Genomic DNA, 20,091 nt, shown 5'->3' on the forward strand with positions numbered 1-20,091 from the left:
AAGTATTGAGCTACGTAAGAGTTGGGCTATAACCCAGCCCAGGACTGCCTTTACGTGACTCAGTCTTTGGACCCATAGAACGAAATAACATGGAGAAACAACAGATGGTTCTTCTTACCTGAGGTGTTATTAATGTGATTGTTGGAGGAGCCATCGATGGAGATTCTAACCTAGTAAGGAAGACTCACTATCGAAGGGAAAGCATGGCCATTGGGGACAACCTGTATCTCGGTTTGCACCCCTATATCGAAGGGAAAGCGGGCGGAGGCGGCGGCGCTCGGCGCCACCGCCTCGGCCTGGTGATCGAAGGTTGGGTTCCGCAGCTGGAGATCCTACGGCACAATTCTGTGGGGGCCTTCCTGACTCACTGCGGATACAGTTCGGTGATCGAGGCCCTCCAGTTCGGGCTCCCGCTGGTGATGCTGCCGTGGATCATAGACACCGGACTGATCGCTCGGTGGTGCGCGGAGATGAAGGTGGGAGAGGAGGTGGTGAGGAACGAGGCCGACGGGTCGTTCACCGGAGAAGACGTGGCGGTGGCTATAAGGAAGGTGATGGTGGAAGAGGAAGGGAAGGCATTCAGAAGCAACGCAGAGAAACAAGGGGAGGTCTTCGCCGACACGAAGCTCCATGAGTCCTACGTGGACAACTTCATCCAACGACTGAGATCAAAAGGGTAAAACGTAAAACATGAAGGGAGACACCAAAAAAAAAAACATCAAGCTCCATGAATTTCATGCAATAAGCTCTTAATAATTCTGCCATCTGAATCATTTCAATTTAATTTCTGCAATTTGTTTGTGGACTTTATGTTTTAATATTGTATCGAAGCATAAAAAATGATAATGCAAATTGAGCGGACTGAATGAGTTAATGAATCAAGAAGTAATTTAACGGAGGCAAGTGAACTCACTAGACAGGCCAAGCTTGACGTACATTTCCTAACAAATCATTGGAGTTTTATCCGCTACTAGTTCATAGTAACCTTGACTTAAAAGACATTCCGGAGAGAGGAACTCTTTTGTAAAAGGTGGAGATGCCAAGATGTCAACTGTTGGCCCGATATTCAATGCGTACAAATATTGCTCACACACAAGTTGTCTTGCAGGTAGTGCAATCCGGGCTCTTTATTTGTAGCCCTTGCGCACCCACACATTAGAGAGAGCCTCTCTCCATGCATTTGTTCATAACATCAATGCTTGTGATACAATATAGACCAACTACTATGCCTGAAACTTCTAATGTGACACTATATTCTTATTCACAAAGGTGCCTCCTTTTTTCACTACCTTTTATTTCCATTCAAATTTTCAACATAAATTAATTTGAAAAATAACGTATCTAACTTTCATTTGATCTTAAATTCCGACTAAACTCACAAACTTTAAAGTAAGATTTCATTTGTTGAAATTGGATTGAATCTACGTCTTAGTTAAATATGAGCACCTTTGTGCCCCTTGTGAGGTTGGTTACTCGATTTGGCTCAATTGATACATCTAACTTTATTTTGTTGCGACTCAATGAGCCAGCAATTCAAGAGGCTGTGCTCTTCGTGGCCTTAAACAGTTGTAAACTAACGGAAAAGCATTTTCATTTCATTTGTGGTCCTAGAAACGGAAGCAATTGAGACCTTTGGAGTGGTGTATAACATCTAATCTCTCTATTATTATTATTATTATTCTTATTATTTGCATAAGAAAAATAGGAATGACTAAAATCTAAATAACTCATCAAATCCATTGAATTAAGAAGTTCAGTTAATTTAGAAATTTGATTATTTTTTAAAAAATATTAATTATTTTGATTTATTCATGTCGATTTTAAACTTTTAAAAATCAAATCGATATTAATTGAATGTTATATTATGAGTAGTCAATTGTTACATTTGAATGGACAATAATTGTATAACTCCGCTACTAAATTAAATCAACTCGATTATTTAATCTCAATGGATTGATAAATTTTTTAAATTAATTTAATAGTTAATCAAATTAAATAGATTTTATATTAATTTATTTAATTTTAATAATAAAATTCGATCAATTTTATTTATAAAACTTAATTAATTGGATTTCAATCTATTCAATTAGATAAATTCCATTTTTAAATGAATATTTACGCCTTGTAAAAATGGAGCAATCAAATATTAATGAATAAATTTGATATTGAACTTTTTTTTATATTTATTATGAATTAAATACATAATTTTTTAAAAAAATTATTAAATTAGATAAATAAATTTGAATATTTATGCGCAGCTCGTGAATAATATAATTATCAATAAAAAATTTATTAACATATTAAATAAAAATAAAAATTAAATTTAATAAATAAATTTATACTATCAAATTTAATAATCAATTAAATAAATTTGAATGGCAAGTTGATGTGAACGCTAAGTCAAATTTAAATAAAACTAACTCTTATAAAAAATAAAATAATCATTTTAAAATTTTAATTTATTTTAAATTCGACTGCCTTAATTAATTTATCAAATAAATTTAAAGATTATGAAATTTGACTCCGTTTTATCTAATTTAATTTAAGGTCCTACTTAAGAAGTTAAGATAGGAAAGAAGGAGAAGAGCCCTTTAATTACAATAAAGTTTTTCGTACTGTGGTCTCTCTCTCTCAGTTAAAATAAAGTTATCCTTACAGCTGTCATGTCATGTCATGTCCTGTCCTTCAATTAAAATAAAGCATTCCGTACAATAAGTGCCATGGACATGTCGGAGACCGACACAATTTTTTCTCGTCTTGTCAACTTTTTTCTCTTAAAATAATAATAATATAGCTAATCTCACATATAATATTTAATATTATTATCTTTTATCTTAGGTATTAACTTTGAATCGATTAAGTGGATTTAATCCATTCAATAATATTTATATTATAATAATTATAATTTTATAATTACTATAATGTAAATCTATCTTATTTAATAATATTTATATTATAATAATTATAAATTTATAATTACTATAATGTAAATCTATCTTATTTAATAATATTTATATTATAATAATTATAATTTTATAATAGTTAAAATATAAATTTATTTTATTCAATAATATTTATATTATAATAACTATAAATTATAATTATCATAATTATGATAATAATTAAAAAATCATAATTATTAGAACGTAGATTTATTTCAAATTGATGAGACCGATTCAAAATTTAATAAACATGACATGATATTAAATAGTGTATGATAAATATGTCATTTTAAAAGAACATTTTTCTTAAAATTATGCTTGAAATTTTTTCGTATATAAATTGTAATTTTTTTCTTAATTAAAATGCAAAAACTCTTTAAATTTGTAGTGATACTTAGCGTTAAATTGTCCTCCTGATAAAAAAAAAAAAAAAAGAAGTCTTAAAATTTGAAGAGCATTTTGCTAGAATGTTGGAATAAAATTTTGACGTCTTATAAATTACTGTTGCCGTCCGCCTTTCGTTACGATCATGGCGGATCACGGAGATGGAGCTTCTCTTCACATCGCCGTCTTCCCCTGGCTCGCCTTCGGCCACATGCTCCCCTTTCTCCGCCTCTCCAAGTCTCTGGCCAAGCGACGCCACCGCGTCTCCTTCCTCTCCACCCCGAGAAACATCGCCCGCCTCCCCAAACTCCCTCCCGATGCCGCACCGCTCATTGACTTCGTCCCCTTACCTTTGCCGCCCGTCGAACACCTCCCGCCCGACGCCGAGTCCACCAATGACCTCCTTCCGGACCAAATTCAGTACTTGAAGAAGGCGCTCGACGGGCTGCAGAGTCCCTTCGAGTGCTTCCTCCGGTCGACAAAGCCAGACTGGGTGATCCTCGACTTCTGCCAGCATTGGGCGCCGGCCATCGCCGCTGAGCTCAACGTCCCCTGTGCGTTTTTCTCTGTTATTCGCGCCTCGAGTTTGTTCTTTTTCCTCGAGAAGATCCACCGGACGACATCGTCGTCGCCTCCCGAGGAGCTCACCAAGCCGCCGGAAAGCGTCCCGTTTCCGACCACCATGGCCTTGCGCCTCCACGAGGCCAAGGGCATGATCTGGGCGTACCGAGACAACGCCTCCGGAATCAGCGACGTGCAACGCATCGCCTCTGTCGTGAAATCGAGCAACTTGGTCGCCTTCCGGAGCTGCTTCGAGCATGAATCCCCTTGGCTATCGCTCTTCGAGGCGCGATTTTGCGCTGGCGACGTCGTGCCGGTTGGCCTGCTGCCCACGCCGGCGGACGAACTGGCATCGCAAGCTGAAGCGGAGTCGTCGTCGACGACGACCATCCTCCGGTGGCTGAGCGAGCAACTGCCGAGGAGCGTCGTCTACGTCGCGATAGGGAGTGAGGCGACACTGAGCGCAGAGCAGGAGCGAGATCTGGCCTCCGGGCTGGAGCTCTCGGCGGCGCCGTTTCTTTGGGCAGTAAGAAAGCCATCCGGCTCAGGAACGAGCGGAGGCGGCGGCGCTCGGCGCCACTGCCACGGGCTGGTGATCGAAGGTTGGGTTCCGCAGCTGGAGATCCTCCGGCACAATTCTGTAGGGGCCTTCCTGACGCATTGTGGATACAGCTCGGTGATCGAGAGCCTCCAGTTCGGGCTCCCGCTGGTGATGCTGCCGTCGATCATCGACACCGGACTGATCGCTCGGTGGTGCTCGGAGATGAAGGTGGGAGAGGAGGTGGCGAGGAACGAGGCCGATGGGTCGTTCACCGGAGAAGACGTGGCGATTGCTATAAGGAAGGTAATGGTGGAGGAGGAAGCGAAGGAGTTCAGAAGGAACGCAGAGAAGCAACAGGAAGTCGTCGCCGACACGAAGCTCCATGAGTCCTACGTGGACAACTTCATCCAACGACTGAGATCAAAAGGGTAAACATTTAGTTCCATAAACTGCAAGAAGCTCTCAATAATGAAGTTATGTACCGAATGGAACATATTCTAATGTCAGTCAGATATCCGCAATGCAGATGACGAACAAAAAATAAGGCAAAATGAAGTATATATGTTTTCAGCAATATAATATAAATGATACTTTGTAATAAATAATAATATTGAGGATGGACCCACTGATTTAAAGCCGTAGGAAAATAGATTGGGCCTCATATTTGGGCTTCGTGGGCAAGCGTTCCTGAATCAGATTCCAAATTCTTTTGCAGAAGAAAAGGGAATATTTGGGCTTCGTGGGCAAGCGTTCCAGAATCAGATTCCCTTTTCTTTTGCAGAAGAAAAGGGAATCAAAATTAAAATTAAAGCTAGAAAGCATTCGAGAATTCTCAGATTCGATGTCAGTAATCGAATTCAAAATCATTTAGTGTTCGAAAATTAGAGTTGGAGTTCGAAGTACTCAGAATCGGATTTGGAGTCGTTTCGGAGTCAGAGAGTGCTAGAGAATGGGAGCCAAAGTAAAAAAGAATTAGCTTTGACATTATTTAGTACTCGGAAATCAAGTTTGAAATCTTACAGTGCTTGTTATTATTGTAACTCAGAGGCGAAGGGCAGGGAGAATGTTAGACTCAATAATAGCAACTCATAATGATCAAAAATTAATGTCCAATGAGATGTTATCAGGAGATGAGATCATAAGGGGTTATGAAATGAAAACAGAATCATAAGAAGTAAAATCAGATGTTACAATATGAGGATTTAATAGCATAAAAGTTATTGTTACATGGTAAAAATCATAAAAGAAGAACAACCATCCAAAGATAGTGTCATGCTCATTTTCTCATACATTTATACTTCATTTAATTTCTACATTCTTTTGCTACCATACTAGTATTTTCTATTTTTGTCTTATTTAAGTATTGGAGGGCCCTCGTCAAAACTAAATCGACACCTTTTGACTTTGTGTTTATTTTGAACAGGAATTTCTTCACTTGATACAGAGAAGGCTAGGAGTGCTTGGCCATCCACGTTCTAAATTAAAAGCACTCTCCGAAACGTTCTAAAAGCACTTGGCTAAGAGTTTTCGATTTTTTTTTTTTTTCATTTTAGAATTAATGTTGTCTGTGAGAAACTAAAGCTAAGACGTTGATGATGGCACACACCCACCATACTACTTGCCAATCGGAGGCATGATCCCTTGATCAGCACGTCCCTTCCTCAATCGAATCCAAGTAGGCTCAACAAAGATAAATTTTTTTAGAATAGATGGAGTAGAAAGCCTTTTCATAAAAGATTTCCTGACTGAGTTACCAAAGAGTATAATGGCATTAAATGTCAATTTTTCGTTACCATTGTTTAGTACTGTGGGTAGTGCACCCCTATATCATTTGATATGATGATTTGGAGGGAGGGAGTCTTATTCTATCAAAATGATGCTATGGTAATTTGGATAGAGATCGTCAATTATGAGGTGGCTTGAGTTCTTATGGATTTTAGTAAATATTCTATGAAACAGGTCTAAGAGCAAATGCATTTAGAAGAGACCAACTAGGATGAGATATCCACTGCTTTATTCAAATTTATAAGATATGTAATCCGCCCATTGGGACAAATAATTTTACTCTTGTTACTCAGCAAAGATCATATTCGGAAGACTTGTATGTTTCCATTCACAGTTGTGGACGCTCTGTCTTCATATAATGTTATCATGTGATACCTCTTTTTGGTGGCTTTCATGGCCATCGTCTCTCTATACCATCAAAAAAATTAAATTTTCAATTGGGGAGTTGTGAAGAGATCAACAAATTGCCCGGGGACGTTATATGAAAATGGTTTGGGTTGATCAGAAGTGGACTCGGGTGATGAAAATTGATGTGTCGGCTTCATAAATTAGCTAATATTAATGTCATTGCCTTTTAATTTATTAATAACTAGAGATATTGGAGGTCTATCTTAACTCATTTAAATTTATCAAGCTATTTTAGGAGTCTTTAGTCGACGAGCCTTTTCAATGTCTCATCGCGCCTTAAATTAGATATGCTTTAATACGATTTGCTAGACTTGCTTGGATTAGGGAACTAAAATGTAACCTTTGGGCTGAAATATTCATGTTTAAATTCATTAAAAAAAAGCTTATGTAAAGCTTTCATTTGATCTTAAATTCCAACTAAACTCATAAACTCTAAAGCAAGCTTTCATTTGTTGAAAGTGGATTGAAACTGAGTCTTAGTCAAATTTGAGCACTTCTGTGTCCCTTGTGAAGAAGTTGATCATCCATCCTTGACTCGATTTGACATTATTGATATATCTTTTTTTTTTTTGTATAAGGTGGAATTCGTTACCTCAGCAGTCTTATACGTGAGGAGGTAAATCAAGAAATTGTAGTTGGTCACGATAGAGAAGAGTATTGCTCGGATTCGTCGAGATTCGAACCTTTGTCTTCTTTTACAAATCTGTTCTATCGTAACCAACTCAGCTATGTCCCGAAAGTGCTCTATTAATACATCTAACTCTGGTTTGTTGTGACTTAATGAGCTAGCAATTCAAGAGGTGTCTTAAATGGTTTGTAAATGAATTAAATATTCATGAACAAATTTGACGTTTAATTTGATAAAAATTTATTTATATTTGTCCAATACATATAATATTAAAGATTAATTAAATAAATAAATTTAAATAATTTATTAAATTAAATAAATAAATTTAAATATATTTATATTCCGTTCTTTAATATTGATGAACATAAATAATATTTGTGAATCAGATTCATAAATAAAATTTTTATCAACCTATTAATTTTTTTAAAAATATTAAATAAATTTATATTATTAAATTTAATAATCAATTATTAAATTAGATCCGATTTTATTTATTTACGGTGCTGACTTAAGACAGGAAAGAAGGGCAGTCCTTTAATTGGAATCCGTCATCTTAACGACCTCATACGATCGATCTCACGACCATTTATAAGGAGATAAATCGAGAAACTGCAGTTGGTCATGACGCAAGAGGGTATTGTCTGACTTCGTCAGGATTCAAACCTTACCCTCTTCTATAAATCTACTACGTCATAATTAACACAGCTATGCCTCGGGAGCCCTTTCATTACACTCAAGTTTTCCCGACAGCGGTCCCTCAATTAAAATAAAGTTTTAGCCGTCCTCAATTAAAATAAAATTTTCCTTACAGCTGTCCTTCAATTAAAATAAATTTTTCCATACAATAAGTGTCATGGACAAGGACACAAGGCCACGTTTGAGACCAGACTTGGACAAAAATTAAAGTTGTGCATTAAAAGACACACTGCTCGTCGGCTTTTCTAGTAAAATAATAATATAACTACCTCAAACATAATATTTAGTATTATTTTTTATTCTTTTTTTTCTTTTTTAATGAAATCAATCATTTCAAGGATTTAATCCTATAATCATTTATAAAAAAATAAAATAAATTTAATATTATGATTTAAATAGTTTCGAAATTATAATAATTATAATAATTATAATTTTATAACTCCTCTAATCAACACTTACCATATTCAATAATATTTGTATTCTAATAACTATAAATTATAATGATAATAATTATAAAATCATACTTATTATAATATTATAACAATTATTATAACAAGAATTTATCATGCTCATATAATTAATTGATGAAACTGATTCAAAACTTAACAAATATAGCATGATATACTAAAATCAAATAGTGTACTAAACTATACGTATGCTATTTTAAAAGGATTAATGGAGTGAGGCGTCCTTTTAATTAATGTGCCATCCCTTTAATTCTTGCCAAGTGTTCTTAATCAATTACTCAAATCAGTCCATGTCTTGGGCGATCAATCATGTATTTCGATACCTCATTTTTCTTGTAAACATTTTAGCAGCATCAATCCTAGACAAATACAAGTTTTAGAAGCAAAATAGACATTTTTTTTAAAATTATGCTTGAAAATTTTTTGTATATAAATTGTAATTTTTTTCTTAATTAAAGTGCAAAGACTCTTTTAATTTGTAGTGATATTACAGTTAAATTGTACTCCTAATATGTTCTAAAACGGTTTAACTTTTTTTAATGAATCAAAAGTCTTAAAATTTGACAGAGCATTTTGCTAAAAATGTTGGAATAAAAAGTTCACATGTGTGATCTTATAAATTAGTATCGCATCTCCTACTCTTATAAATTGATCATCGACACCGGACTGATCGCTCGGTGGTGCTCGGAGATGAAGGTGGGAGAGGAGGTGGCGAGGAACGAGGCCGATGGGTCGTTCACCGGAGAAGACGTGGCGATGGCTATAAGGAAGGTGGTAATGGTGGAAGAGGAAGCGAGGGAGTTCAGAAGCAACGCAGAGAAGCTACAGGAAGTCTTCGCCGACACGAAGCTCCATGAGTCCTACGTCGACAACTTCATCCAACGACTGAGATCAAAAGGGTAAAACGTAAAACATGAAGGGAGACAAAAAACATCAAGCTCCATGAAGCTCTTAATAATTAATTCTGCCATCTGAATCATTTCAATTTAATTTCTGCAATCTGTTTGAGGACTTGATCACTACATGTATTGCGTTGTTTTTATGTTGTATCGAAACATATAACAAACTAGGACGATTGCCTGCCTTGTAAGATATTTCCAAGTTGCTCGTATAGAAAATGCTGCTCCTCAAAGGTAAGGTTCCGTAATATCTGCATATTAGACGAATACGAGATAAGAAACATTGGTACAACATGAGTAGACAAACAAACACGACGGATAGGAATTCAGAAATAAGTTATACCTGATCGAAAATCATCTCGACTGAGAAACTCTGCGACATGACAAATGATTGATGGTATATGTATGCGAAAACAGCCATAACCATCTGTGGTAAGTAGTAAGTCGAGTGATGAGATAAATATTAGATTGTTCATTGAAGAAAAAGAATTATTGTAAGTTGCAGGCATTATGAACATGGGCACTTCTCGAATCATCAAAGAAACGAGCTAAAGAGCATTTTAAAATTCACCAAGTTGCTTGCTGTGCGAGTGTAAGACACTAAGTAGTTTGTGTTTGGATCACTCTAGATTGCTCCTAAGAACACAGAATCACATTTTCCACATTTACGTGAATGTTTGATAGTTCAAGTTGATCGATAGAGATTCTTAATTGCAAAAGTCATAGAGTTTGAGAATGATTTCAAGCAACTTACCTGGCAATCCATTCTATCGGTAATGCCACCGTGTCCTGGAATGCTGTCGCCGAAATCCTAGAACAATTCGACAAAAGAAATCACATTACCGATAAATTTCTCAGTTTCCAACACTTGATATTGGGGTATCACCTTAAGTTTAAATGCCCGCTTGAAACCACTTGCAAAGAATCCACCAAATGGGGCTATTATTGAAGCAAATAGGCCAAGAGCTAACGCATGAAACTGCACTGGTAAATATGGTATTTCTTTCAAAGGAAACTACAAGGAAAAAGGAATGTCAGACACAATTGAAACGATTTATAAAACTACAGGAATAGGAACAATCTGTCGAGAAAGATAAAGAAAATCATCAATCACATTAAAACAGATAAGTTATACCAATAGAGATTAGATTACTTACACCATCAACTCTAACCAATATAGCTTATCTGCTACATAGTCTATTAGTCATTTTTGAATATGTCCATAACATCCTTTTCCCATTTTTCTTCATTTAATTATTTATTAAAACTACAGCTAATCACTCTCAGATAATAAATAGTAGTTCTATTTTTTCTTTTACAGCAATTCACACATAAATTTAGTAGTCTCATCTCTACTACACATTGATTTTATCTTTCTTTTTACATGTTTTTCCTAATTGTCACACTTTGGTCCATAGTATAGATTGGTTGTACCATAGCCTCGTAGATTTTTTAGCCCAAGATGCACATTACAGTTTCAATGATATATTTTTTTATCTTATTAATGGTATCCCGATCAATATTTACGTCAATCTATCCTTGTTGAATAATATAGTATAGCTAAATCTCTTATAGTTTATTGTCCATTCACCCTAATTTTTTCTTGCTTCTTTACTTATTTTGAAATATGTTCATATACACTTATAGTTATCTCAAAACCTTAAGTACAAAGTTCCTTTATGTAATTCAAACTTGAAATTTATTATTAGTTGCATCTCAATCAATTAATGCATCATTGACAGAAAGGGATTTTATCTTGACCATGGATGTAAGTCTATCTAGTACTGATGTTAACAAATAGAGACTTAAAACTAATCCTTGATATACAACAGAATGAATCTGTGCATAAAAAGTGCAATATCATGAAATGTACCCATCGTTGCATCCAACTAGATACTGGGAAATATTCTGTCTTAAACAAAGGGTCAGGATCACAGTGCAGCCATCCAGTCGACAAGTCCTGCATGTAACCCATCTGTTAGCATGGTAAGGGGAAAAGTGCATACCATTTTAATCAATTCGATATTTGCTGAATCTTATTACCTTTCTAGGACAAGTAAGCCACTGAAACCTGCCCAATATATTTGATAACTGAAAAAGAAATTTGTAAATTTTAAGAAGGAAAAAGTAATTGAGTAACCACATAGTCTAATTTCATGAATTTAGCAAACATGCATACACACATGTAGGGGCACGCCACATTCAAGATTAAGTATTCACAGACCAAATCAAGATTATAATCAACCACATAAACTCAAGAGAAGAGACATCTAATCCTGTAATCCACCAATATAGAATTGGAAAGTCTTTTTTCCAGGCAAATCAAAACATGAATGTTGACCATTGCACCTTGTTAATTTAACTTGCCACTGATGCACTTAATGAGAAATGCACAGTTCATCTCCAATTTTCTCTATTAGAGGTTAATTCTCTGATTTGTTTCCATTCTAGATTGCTCGCACTCTTTTCCATTGCTTCATCATAATACTAAACAGCATAACAAACTTTTGAGTATTTACACTTGACAAATGAAGATGAGAAAGAGGAGGGAAAAAGTCTGGTTAATCTGGAAAGATGCTGAAGGAATGCCTATAGACTGAATAAAGAAATAACTCAATTAATGCTAATAACAGTCATGAGAAGTCTCCAGACTATATGACATAAACTACCAACACACGACAAAAAGATAACAAATGAGAATCGAGATAAAACATGCGACCAGCAAAGAAGGGAGTTGTATTCACCACGAACGCAGCAAACAATGTGGTAACTGATGCCCCAATAAAACCCTCCCAGGTTTTCTTTGGAGATAGTTTGATCAGTGGTGTTCTCCCAAAAAAGAATCCAAAAAAATATGCAGCAATATCATTGATGATTATAAGCGATGCTGGCAAGAGAAACCTGTAAAAGGTAGACATTCATGGTTGATAGACAAATAAGGAACATGAAAACTTAAAATCATAAGCAACATTAAGATTGCTAACTGTACAGCATAGTAAGGAATGGTAGTTCAAATCCTAGTTCCACTAAAAAAGATTGTCGCAGAAAAGAATCAAATTCCTGTATCACTTGTCATTATCAATATACATTTAACACAAGACCATACCTATGTAACATTTGGTATATATAGGTTTTAACTGTTGTAAGGGAAGGAAATGATTCCAATACTTAAATTGAAGATCACATCCGCTAATGAATGAAATGTTAGGAGCAAATGGTGTGTATCTACACACCTAGAGGAAACCACCTTGGTGATGTTTGGCCACTCCATTCTAGTTTCAATATTTTGTTAAAATTCATGTTTACTTCAGAACAACCTAACTCTTTTTTCAGGTGTCAGATGTCCTCCATAAAACAAGTGCTGGACCCTACATGCTGGAGGCACAATTAAGACCATCTACTTTCCAAGATTTGATGCCTCAAATGGATTTATGCTGAGTTGTATTAGTATAGTAATGTATTCAACATCCATGCATTGCAAAATAAACATCAAGTGCATAAGCTTTGGAAACACAAATAAGTAAACTTGGGATAATGATTTCATACTATTTCAAAATATTAAAAGTATCATACCACTGAAAGATGCATATCCTAGGAGACATTTACAGAATTAAACTTTCACTAAGTAGGGCATTAGCAAGAGTATGGAACATTTACCAAAATATACCCTCGAATATGTTTGCTACAGTGAAGGCAGACTGCACAAATACCATCAGTAGAATCATATGAGTCCATGCATATTGGCTGAACTGATACTTGTATCTCTTGTTTTTAAGTGTGAGAATAAACCAGACAAAACCTAAGCCACCATCCAATCAAATTGATCATTCCTCTGTAAAATTATTAACCACAAAATGCTCGCATTATAATAAATAAATGTAGAGTGAGATTAAATAGAAGATCCTTCAGAATTAAGAAAGGTTAATCATAGACCAACAAGATATTAACCGGATATACCACTGTTTTAAATCCTAAACATTGACGATGACAACACCTAAGGAGTTTGATACAAATCATTGGTCCAAAAATAAAGGAGAGCTCCAACTACATAAGAGTTAAAAGCCCTAGTATGTTTGGGAGGCAGAAACATGATGATCCACCGAAGCTCCACTCCACAGGCAGTTAGCGTTGTGATACATACTGTCCATGTAATTTTGATTCAAATAACAAATCCAAAGGGTCAATGAGATAAAAAAAATAAAAATCAATCCTTTGCTCCCATCCGAAATGGAAACATTTAGTTTACCCTCTCCCTTCCATAAGAGGCTTGTAAGCCAATTTCTTTGATTAAACCAAGAATATCCTGTAATTGTTTGTGCATGATAAAGTTGTCTGTTCTATTTTATTTAATATTCTTCAACGTGACACTTCTAAAACTTTCTTTGGAGGATCTAGAGTTGGCTTCAGACTTGAATACATTAAACAAACCCTTAAAAATAGAGAATTATCTACATACTGATGAGCAGGACGGAAAGCAACATCTGTCTCACACTAATATTGAATCATCCTGCTATTACAACTAACTCTATTTCAAAGATATTTGCCTGGCTTTGAAGAACTTTAAATCACTGTCTAATAGGCTATTAATTAAGATGTGAACCTACAAAGAAATAGGAGGGGAAACAAATACCTGGACAATTATGTTTCCAAATGAAAATAACAAATTAGGAATATTCAAAGGTAACACATTCTTTTAACTATTAACTAATAAAGCACAAAAATATTAATGGCAAAACAATGTTGCATCTAAGAGACTATTGCCAAGAATATTTTATATGCTAAAGAAATTGAAAGAAAATTGGAGGAAAGTTATAACCTGCAATATAAAGAAAGTAACATATAAACATCTGATATTTGATGAGCACGCTCACAAGCTTAAACAAAAGTTTATCTGAAGTCATAGTGTTCACAAGCTGCCGGCTGAGAAAGCGTCCGTAAGTAAACAACATGGCAGTGAAGAAAAAGTGCCTGCAAGATGATAGAAAATAAAATCAAATGGAACAAGTGACAAGCTAAATTTTCCATTAATCCATGCAGAGAGAATTTTTTTAAAAGTTAGACATGCCACGTCCAAAACAATAGGAAAGAAATAGGATTAGAAATGCATATTATACCAGTTCAAGAGCCTAAATCCTGGTAGTTGTCTTTCTTCATTGGCTCTTCTGAGGAGATTAAAGAGTTCTCTTGCCATAAAAATTTGGATGACAACAATCATGGCCCAGATATAAAGGTGTCCCATATATAATATAAAAGAGAAACCTGCTATCATCCACACTGATGAATAAGTACGAATAAGCATTGATTTGTATTTATTGTGGTCATTAACAAGCAGCTTTGATTCATTTGCTTTATCTGAGTCCAAAGAGACCTGAGATGGGATACAAAATCTATAACACCATAAATAAACCATATAAGCATTCTTATGATTTAATATTTCAATCGACAATCAACCCTAAGTTCACAGCAACCAACAAAAATTAAGGAAAGAAGATGACAGAAGTTGGACGGTCGAAGTGCATCAATTCATTGAAAATGATCTAGAGCTACTAAGTTTTGTCCAATTACGGGGATATTGACAATGCAATAGCCAACCTCACTAGGTCGTTTACGATGCCGGGCCCGTCCCAAATAATTTGACGAAGTGTCAGTAGAGCTGCTGTCTCTGTTCATGGCAGCTTGTTGCTTTGAAATTTATCAAGCTGAAAATTTTGACACGGTTGAAGTTACTACAAAAAAAGAGATGCATTTATCCAACACTGAAATAGGAAAATTACCAAATATTATTTGTACTACAAAAATAACCTTTTTGAGTTCAAATAAATACTTTAATCATAATACATGGATTCTAGAATCTATATCATTCTACATGAAATACTTTAATCATAATACATGGATTCTAGAATCTATATCATTCTACATGAAAAGTGATTATCATAACCGCACACAAAGCTAACATGTATTCTCTCTGTTATAAGAAATCTAGAGAGAGAAAGGGAGAGGCATGAATTTATTGGGCAACATCTAAAGAGAGAAGGGGAGGCACAACGGTAAAATTGCTGCCGTGCGATCTAGAGGTCATGGGTTCGAGTCGCGGAAACAGCTCTTGCAATACAGAGTAAAATTGCATACAATAGATCAATATGGTCTAACCTTTCCCTAGGATCCCGCATTGACAGGAGCTTCGTGCACCGGACTACCCTTTATTTGTTACTCAAAAAACACCACTGCCTTCAATCATGTTTTAACCAACTATCCTTTTCCTTAGCTCCGGAAGTGTAATACCACATAAGTGCAGTCGATCTATCAATTTACTCCAAGTAGATTTCTTCCTTCCATTTAATAACATTGAACTAAAACCACAATTTCCCTACTACAAAACGTATATATCTATGTTGATTTTAAAGCAAATAAAATTTACTTTAAAGGACTTTCCTTTGTCTATCTTTCTTGTGCGCCACTAGCACCACTCGAAAAGCTTTTTTGACACCAAAACATAGCTATATGATAAAAAAACAAGCCAAGGCAAATGACAAATTAACAAAACACATCCAGAATCCATCAGATGCCTTTACAACCAAAAATCTCCAACTAGCGATCGCCACAACATGAAAAAAAGGAAAACAACCTAACCTTGGGGATAGCTCGCCTTCAACCGTCCCTGGTCGATAAAACGAAGCAAAAACCATCAGAAAGTATAAAAAAGATTGCCTTCGGAAACAGAACGCACAACCAAAGCTTTCCCATTAATTTCCAAAAACGTGAGGCATAAAAAGTTAGGAGATAATTACAAAAACGTTCTTGCCCGGCGAGGGGGATTATCCGAAAGTATCTTTACAAAAAAAAAAATGTATGCATAGAAAACGAATTAACAGCGAGGAAGGAATCAACTTTCACCTCAGAGGAAGCAAGGAAGAAGAAGAACCCTCCAACCTTCTGGCGCTCTTCCGATTCCGATGGATACGAGAAGAGATGGTGAGGCAAGCAATAGGTTTTCTGCGGGAAGAAGGCGGAGCAATGCAACAACTGTCAGAGAAATTAATATAAAGCTCTCGATTCAATATTAGGAACATGTTTTCCTTTTGCATCTACACCCAGTTAAAATCAATAATTTCATAATTAACCTCAATACTTCAGTAAGCACACTTATATTTTGTTCCTAAATAAAAGGTTAAAAGTAGTATTAAATTAATTCTAACAACTATTTTATTACTTTTAATTAGTTTTCATAATATTATTTTTAACAAATATATACTAAACTTACATAATTATACAAATGTCACCCTAAATTTTTGGCATTCACGATAATATCTAAAATATATGCAATTTCGAGGGGTGCTGTGACTGTGAGTGATCAAGGAAAATTTCCATGTGCCCCCTTAAGTTTCATAAGAATCTCACTTTGGCTCCCAATTTTTATATCTAAATTTATCTCAAAACTCAAATGTCGCATTTACTTCATTTAACTCAACTTTATGGACTAAAGAATTTTAAGGATTTATTCTATTTTATTTTATTTTCATTTTTTGTTGCGGGGATAAGGAATCATGGGGGACAAGGAACAAATTCTTTTGTAAAGGAAAAAAAGAAAAATATTCTTCCAAATTTATTTATTTATTTTTATTAATTGAATTCTCACATGACAGATTAAAAAAAAAAAAGTAGTCGTGGACGGTGGCATCTTATAAATAACAAGATTCTTGTCATTGACTTTAAAATTTTTAAGTAGACAAACCATTAAAAAAAATTTTAAATTATTTTTATTCTAGCAATAAAAATGAATTACACAATAATAAAACACACGCCACTCCTTTATCATCTTTATATACTGTAGCAAAAGATCAGATATGGCTCCATAACTATTCCATAGAGAACTAAATTATGAAATCGAAATTGGTCTCCATACGAGAGGTTATAGTCATACAACTTCATTAGGATTCGATTTTGTTTATTACGACAATTCTACCACATGGTAATTGACTTAATTTTGCTTGAGAGTTTCTTCATCTTTATACACTTTAGCAAAGTTGAAATTTGTCACTCTAATAGTCTTACACTTTTTCATTTTTATACACTTCAACAAAAAAAAAAAAAGGTGAAATTCATCACTTTAATGATTTTATATGGTCAACCTCACGATCTATGAAGAAGTAAATTGAGAAACTACAGTTAATCCCGACAGATGAGAGCATATTTGATCCTTGTCCACGTCAGTTGACAACCGTCTCAACCAAGGCGATCTTGGCGATGGTGAGGAGCTGAGCTCGAGAGATACCTCCATGGGAAATTGCTAGGATAATTACTGAAGAATGGAAAGGAGAGGAATTTACGTTAACGGAGATTGTTGGAGGCCTTTTTATAGGATAAATCTATGAATAATTGAAGCTTGTTCTTGTCTTCGATCGGCTGGTTGTCTCATGCAGTGAATTGACTGGTTGGTTGGAAGGTCTAAACAAAAGCTGCTCTGCTCTGTTAATCGTCATCAGGCACGTTCATGGATTAGCTGTTTCTCCATCTTCCAAAGGCAACTACCAGACTTCAATCATTATCTTTTAGTATTTCTTTTCAAAAGAAGAGAGAAAAAAAAATATATCGGATCAAGGTGAATCAGATTGACTTGTGTTTGTGTTTTAAAGCTTTCTCCGAGTTCAGTTCTTCCACTGAGAGGTCCAAAGTCACAACTCACAAAGGAAGGTAAAACCAACACTATATGATGCTTAATAAATGTACAGACGAGGGAGGCTAAGCAGTTTCTATGGGCAATTCGAGTTCTTTCCAGGACCCCCGTAGTAGAAGAAGTGCCCCCATCGATCGCTGTTACCGGTCTGCACATCATAGCAGTTAGATTGCTCGGTGAATGTGTTGATTCCTCGAGGAGCCCTCAAGTTGTTTGAATCATCCACAATTTGAATGTTCCTGAAGTAGCTTGACTTGCTGAATCCTTCTTCTGGGAAACGGCCGCTGCCCATCGCAGTGGAGGTGTGCTCGCCGTCCGGTTCCGAGTTCACTACTTCACCTCCCCATTCGATCATGGAGGCGCTGTCGGCGAGGTACGAGAAGAGAAACGAAGGCCAGTAGCCTAGCACGTAGCCGTCCCCGAACTGCATCCACCAATGCCCTTCCTTTGGATCCTACCCACATCATCGAATCATTTTGTCACGAGTCGAATAAAATGAGGAAGAACTTGCAGATATCTGTCTGTTGATTTATCCTCCTTTACCTTCCAAACAAGTATGCTAATATCATACTGGGAACCTCCATATTTGGATATCGGAAAGATCGTAGCGCCCATCGCAATCTCACTGTTAATTTGAATGAATCCAGAGCAGAGCAAATTGTAGCAGCCAGTTGCTTGATAAGAATCACTCTAAATTTTCACACAAGTGACGATTAGGAAGTCGAAAACTCCAACCTAAACAACAAATGCAAAATTACAGTCAGAAGAGAAGGATGATGTCGACTTACAGTCCAGTAAGTAAACAATCTCGTGTTGTTATCCCCGTACAGGTCTGGGCTAACCTGATCGTACACAAAACAATGGAGATTAATCTGCATGAACTTTAAACTTTTTCGGTACCACGACAAATTGGTTCACAAGAATGACAAAGCAACCTGCCAACCAGCTTCAATGCTATTGAGGTCCTCCCCGAAGGAGCCACCAAGAATCCAGAGCTGAGACAAACTGAACTCGTCGGGCTGCTCGATCTTCGGCTCCCAAACATTTATCGTCGCCTTCGCTCCGTAATAGGTATCCCCCTCTACATAAGCAATTGCATGCTACTCAAAAAGATTCAACAACAAACAAGTGAGCAAATCAGGGTTGGTCAACTTGATCTCTATGTTTATTTCTTCTTCTTGTTAATTTGACTACCTGATGACCACTCTCGTTGAGAAGGTCAGGGTCGACTGACATTGGATTTGGAATGCTCCTGTGTTTTTTCTTCCCGTATCGTTTGACAGAGGTGGCCCTTAGCAGATCATCCCTCCTTGTCCTTCTAATGGGGACGGTGTTTTCAGGGCACCTCCCGTTCTGATGCCATAGTTGAGCCATGGAGGGAGTCTTCTTCTCTGATGCAGCCTTGCTCTCGTCAAACAGTAGGCCTTCTGGGTAGAAAGCTGGCTTCATCTGAGACATTTGGCACGAGAGCATTAGAAAAGTGGAGAGAAATTAGCATCCATGAAAAGGAGAGAAAGTGGAGAGGAACAAGAAGAGAGGAAGCGACCTGAATAGTGTGGTTCTTGAGGAAAGGGTGATCGAAGGCTGGTTGGTGAGAGACGTGCACGCAGTCTATGATATCTCCATCAGGACTCTGCATTACTTTTTAAAGTTAAAATTGTAGCTTTTCAAACGGAAGGATGTAAAAAAAAGTGCATCACCAAACAAATCATTGAAGCTTTCACTTGTCAATCAAGTAGATGAACGGGAAGTAGACAAAGTTTTAAGAAAATGAACTCGCATCAGAGGATGTTAAATCGTGCCAGGAAATGGAAGAAGTTAAAAAAAACAACAACAACGAACACAAGAACAAGATCATTGGAAAAGGTAACACAACTCGTGGAGAAAATGAAGAAAGGACAGACCTTTATGCTCGTAAAGGTCTGCTTGTTGAGCCTCTTGAGGTGCCGCTGCACCTCCAGCCTGTGCCTTGCGGCCGAGCGACCGCTCGCTGCCACGGCGCGCGGGAAGTGGACAGCTGCCCCGGCCGCCGCCGCCACAACCAGAAGCATCAGCCGCAACATCCAGCGCCTCCTGATAACGAGGACAGCCATCCACTCCTCCTTC

The 20,091-nt window shown here is 36.3% G+C and overlaps 4 protein-coding genes across 5 annotated transcripts; 2 read left to right on the top strand and 2 right to left on the bottom strand.

Moving 5' to 3' along the window:
• Positions 1 to 203: 203 nt before the first annotated feature.
• On the top strand, positions 204 to 680 carry LOC141837171 (putative UDP-rhamnose:rhamnosyltransferase 1). Its single transcript, XM_074724619.1, has one exon. The coding sequence runs from the start codon at positions 204 to 206 to the stop codon at positions 678 to 680; it is 477 nt and encodes a 158-aa protein (XP_074580720.1).
• Positions 681 to 3,471: 2,791 nt separating this feature from the next.
• LOC141841047 (putative UDP-rhamnose:rhamnosyltransferase 1) lies at positions 3,472 to 5,016 on the top strand. The gene has a single exon (XM_074729172.1). It carries the CDS (start codon positions 3,472 to 3,474, stop codon positions 4,858 to 4,860), a length of 1,389 nt encoding a protein of 462 aa, XP_074585273.1. The 3' UTR covers positions 4,861 to 5,016.
• Positions 5,017 to 9,366: 4,350 nt separating this feature from the next.
• On the bottom strand, positions 9,367 to 16,322 carry LOC141839313 (phosphatidate cytidylyltransferase 1-like). Of its 2 annotated transcripts, XM_074727037.1 has the most exons (13): positions 16,206 to 16,322; positions 15,942 to 15,969; positions 14,904 to 15,010; positions 14,426 to 14,679; positions 14,128 to 14,279; positions 12,969 to 13,110; positions 12,056 to 12,212; positions 11,355 to 11,402; positions 11,185 to 11,271; positions 10,198 to 10,326; positions 10,066 to 10,122; positions 9,655 to 9,738; positions 9,367 to 9,562 (listed from the first exon to the last, which is right to left on the bottom strand). In XM_074727037.1, the coding sequence occupies exons 3-13, from the start codon at positions 14,979 to 14,981 to the stop codon at positions 9,479 to 9,481; spliced, it is 1,272 nt and encodes a 423-aa protein (XP_074583138.1). In that variant the 5' UTR covers positions 14,982 to 15,010; positions 15,942 to 15,969; positions 16,206 to 16,322; the 3' UTR covers positions 9,367 to 9,478. The 2 variants fall into 2 exon arrangements, with proteins under 2 accessions (XP_074583138.1, XP_074583140.1); XM_074727039.1 differs by lacking the exon at positions 15,942 to 15,969.
• Positions 16,323 to 17,983: 1,661 nt separating this feature from the next.
• On the bottom strand, positions 17,984 to 20,078 carry LOC141838349 (protein neprosin-like). The gene is made up of 7 exons (XM_074725798.1): positions 19,890 to 20,078; positions 19,532 to 19,618; positions 19,180 to 19,434; positions 18,921 to 19,085; positions 18,774 to 18,827; positions 18,529 to 18,675; positions 17,984 to 18,439 (listed from the first exon to the last, which is right to left on the bottom strand). The coding sequence occupies exons 1-7, from the start codon at positions 20,076 to 20,078 to the stop codon at positions 18,062 to 18,064; spliced, it is 1,275 nt and encodes a 424-aa protein (XP_074581899.1). The 3' UTR covers positions 17,984 to 18,061.
• Positions 20,079 to 20,091: the final 13 nt, after the last annotated feature.

Source organism: Curcuma longa, chromosome 11, assembly GCF_044706935.1.
Source record: "Curcuma longa cultivar G26 ecotype Majalengka, Jawa Barat chromosome 11, ITB_CL_G26_1.1, whole genome shotgun sequence".
In the NCBI taxonomy this organism is placed as follows: Eukaryota; Viridiplantae; Streptophyta; class Magnoliopsida; order Zingiberales; family Zingiberaceae; genus Curcuma; species Curcuma longa.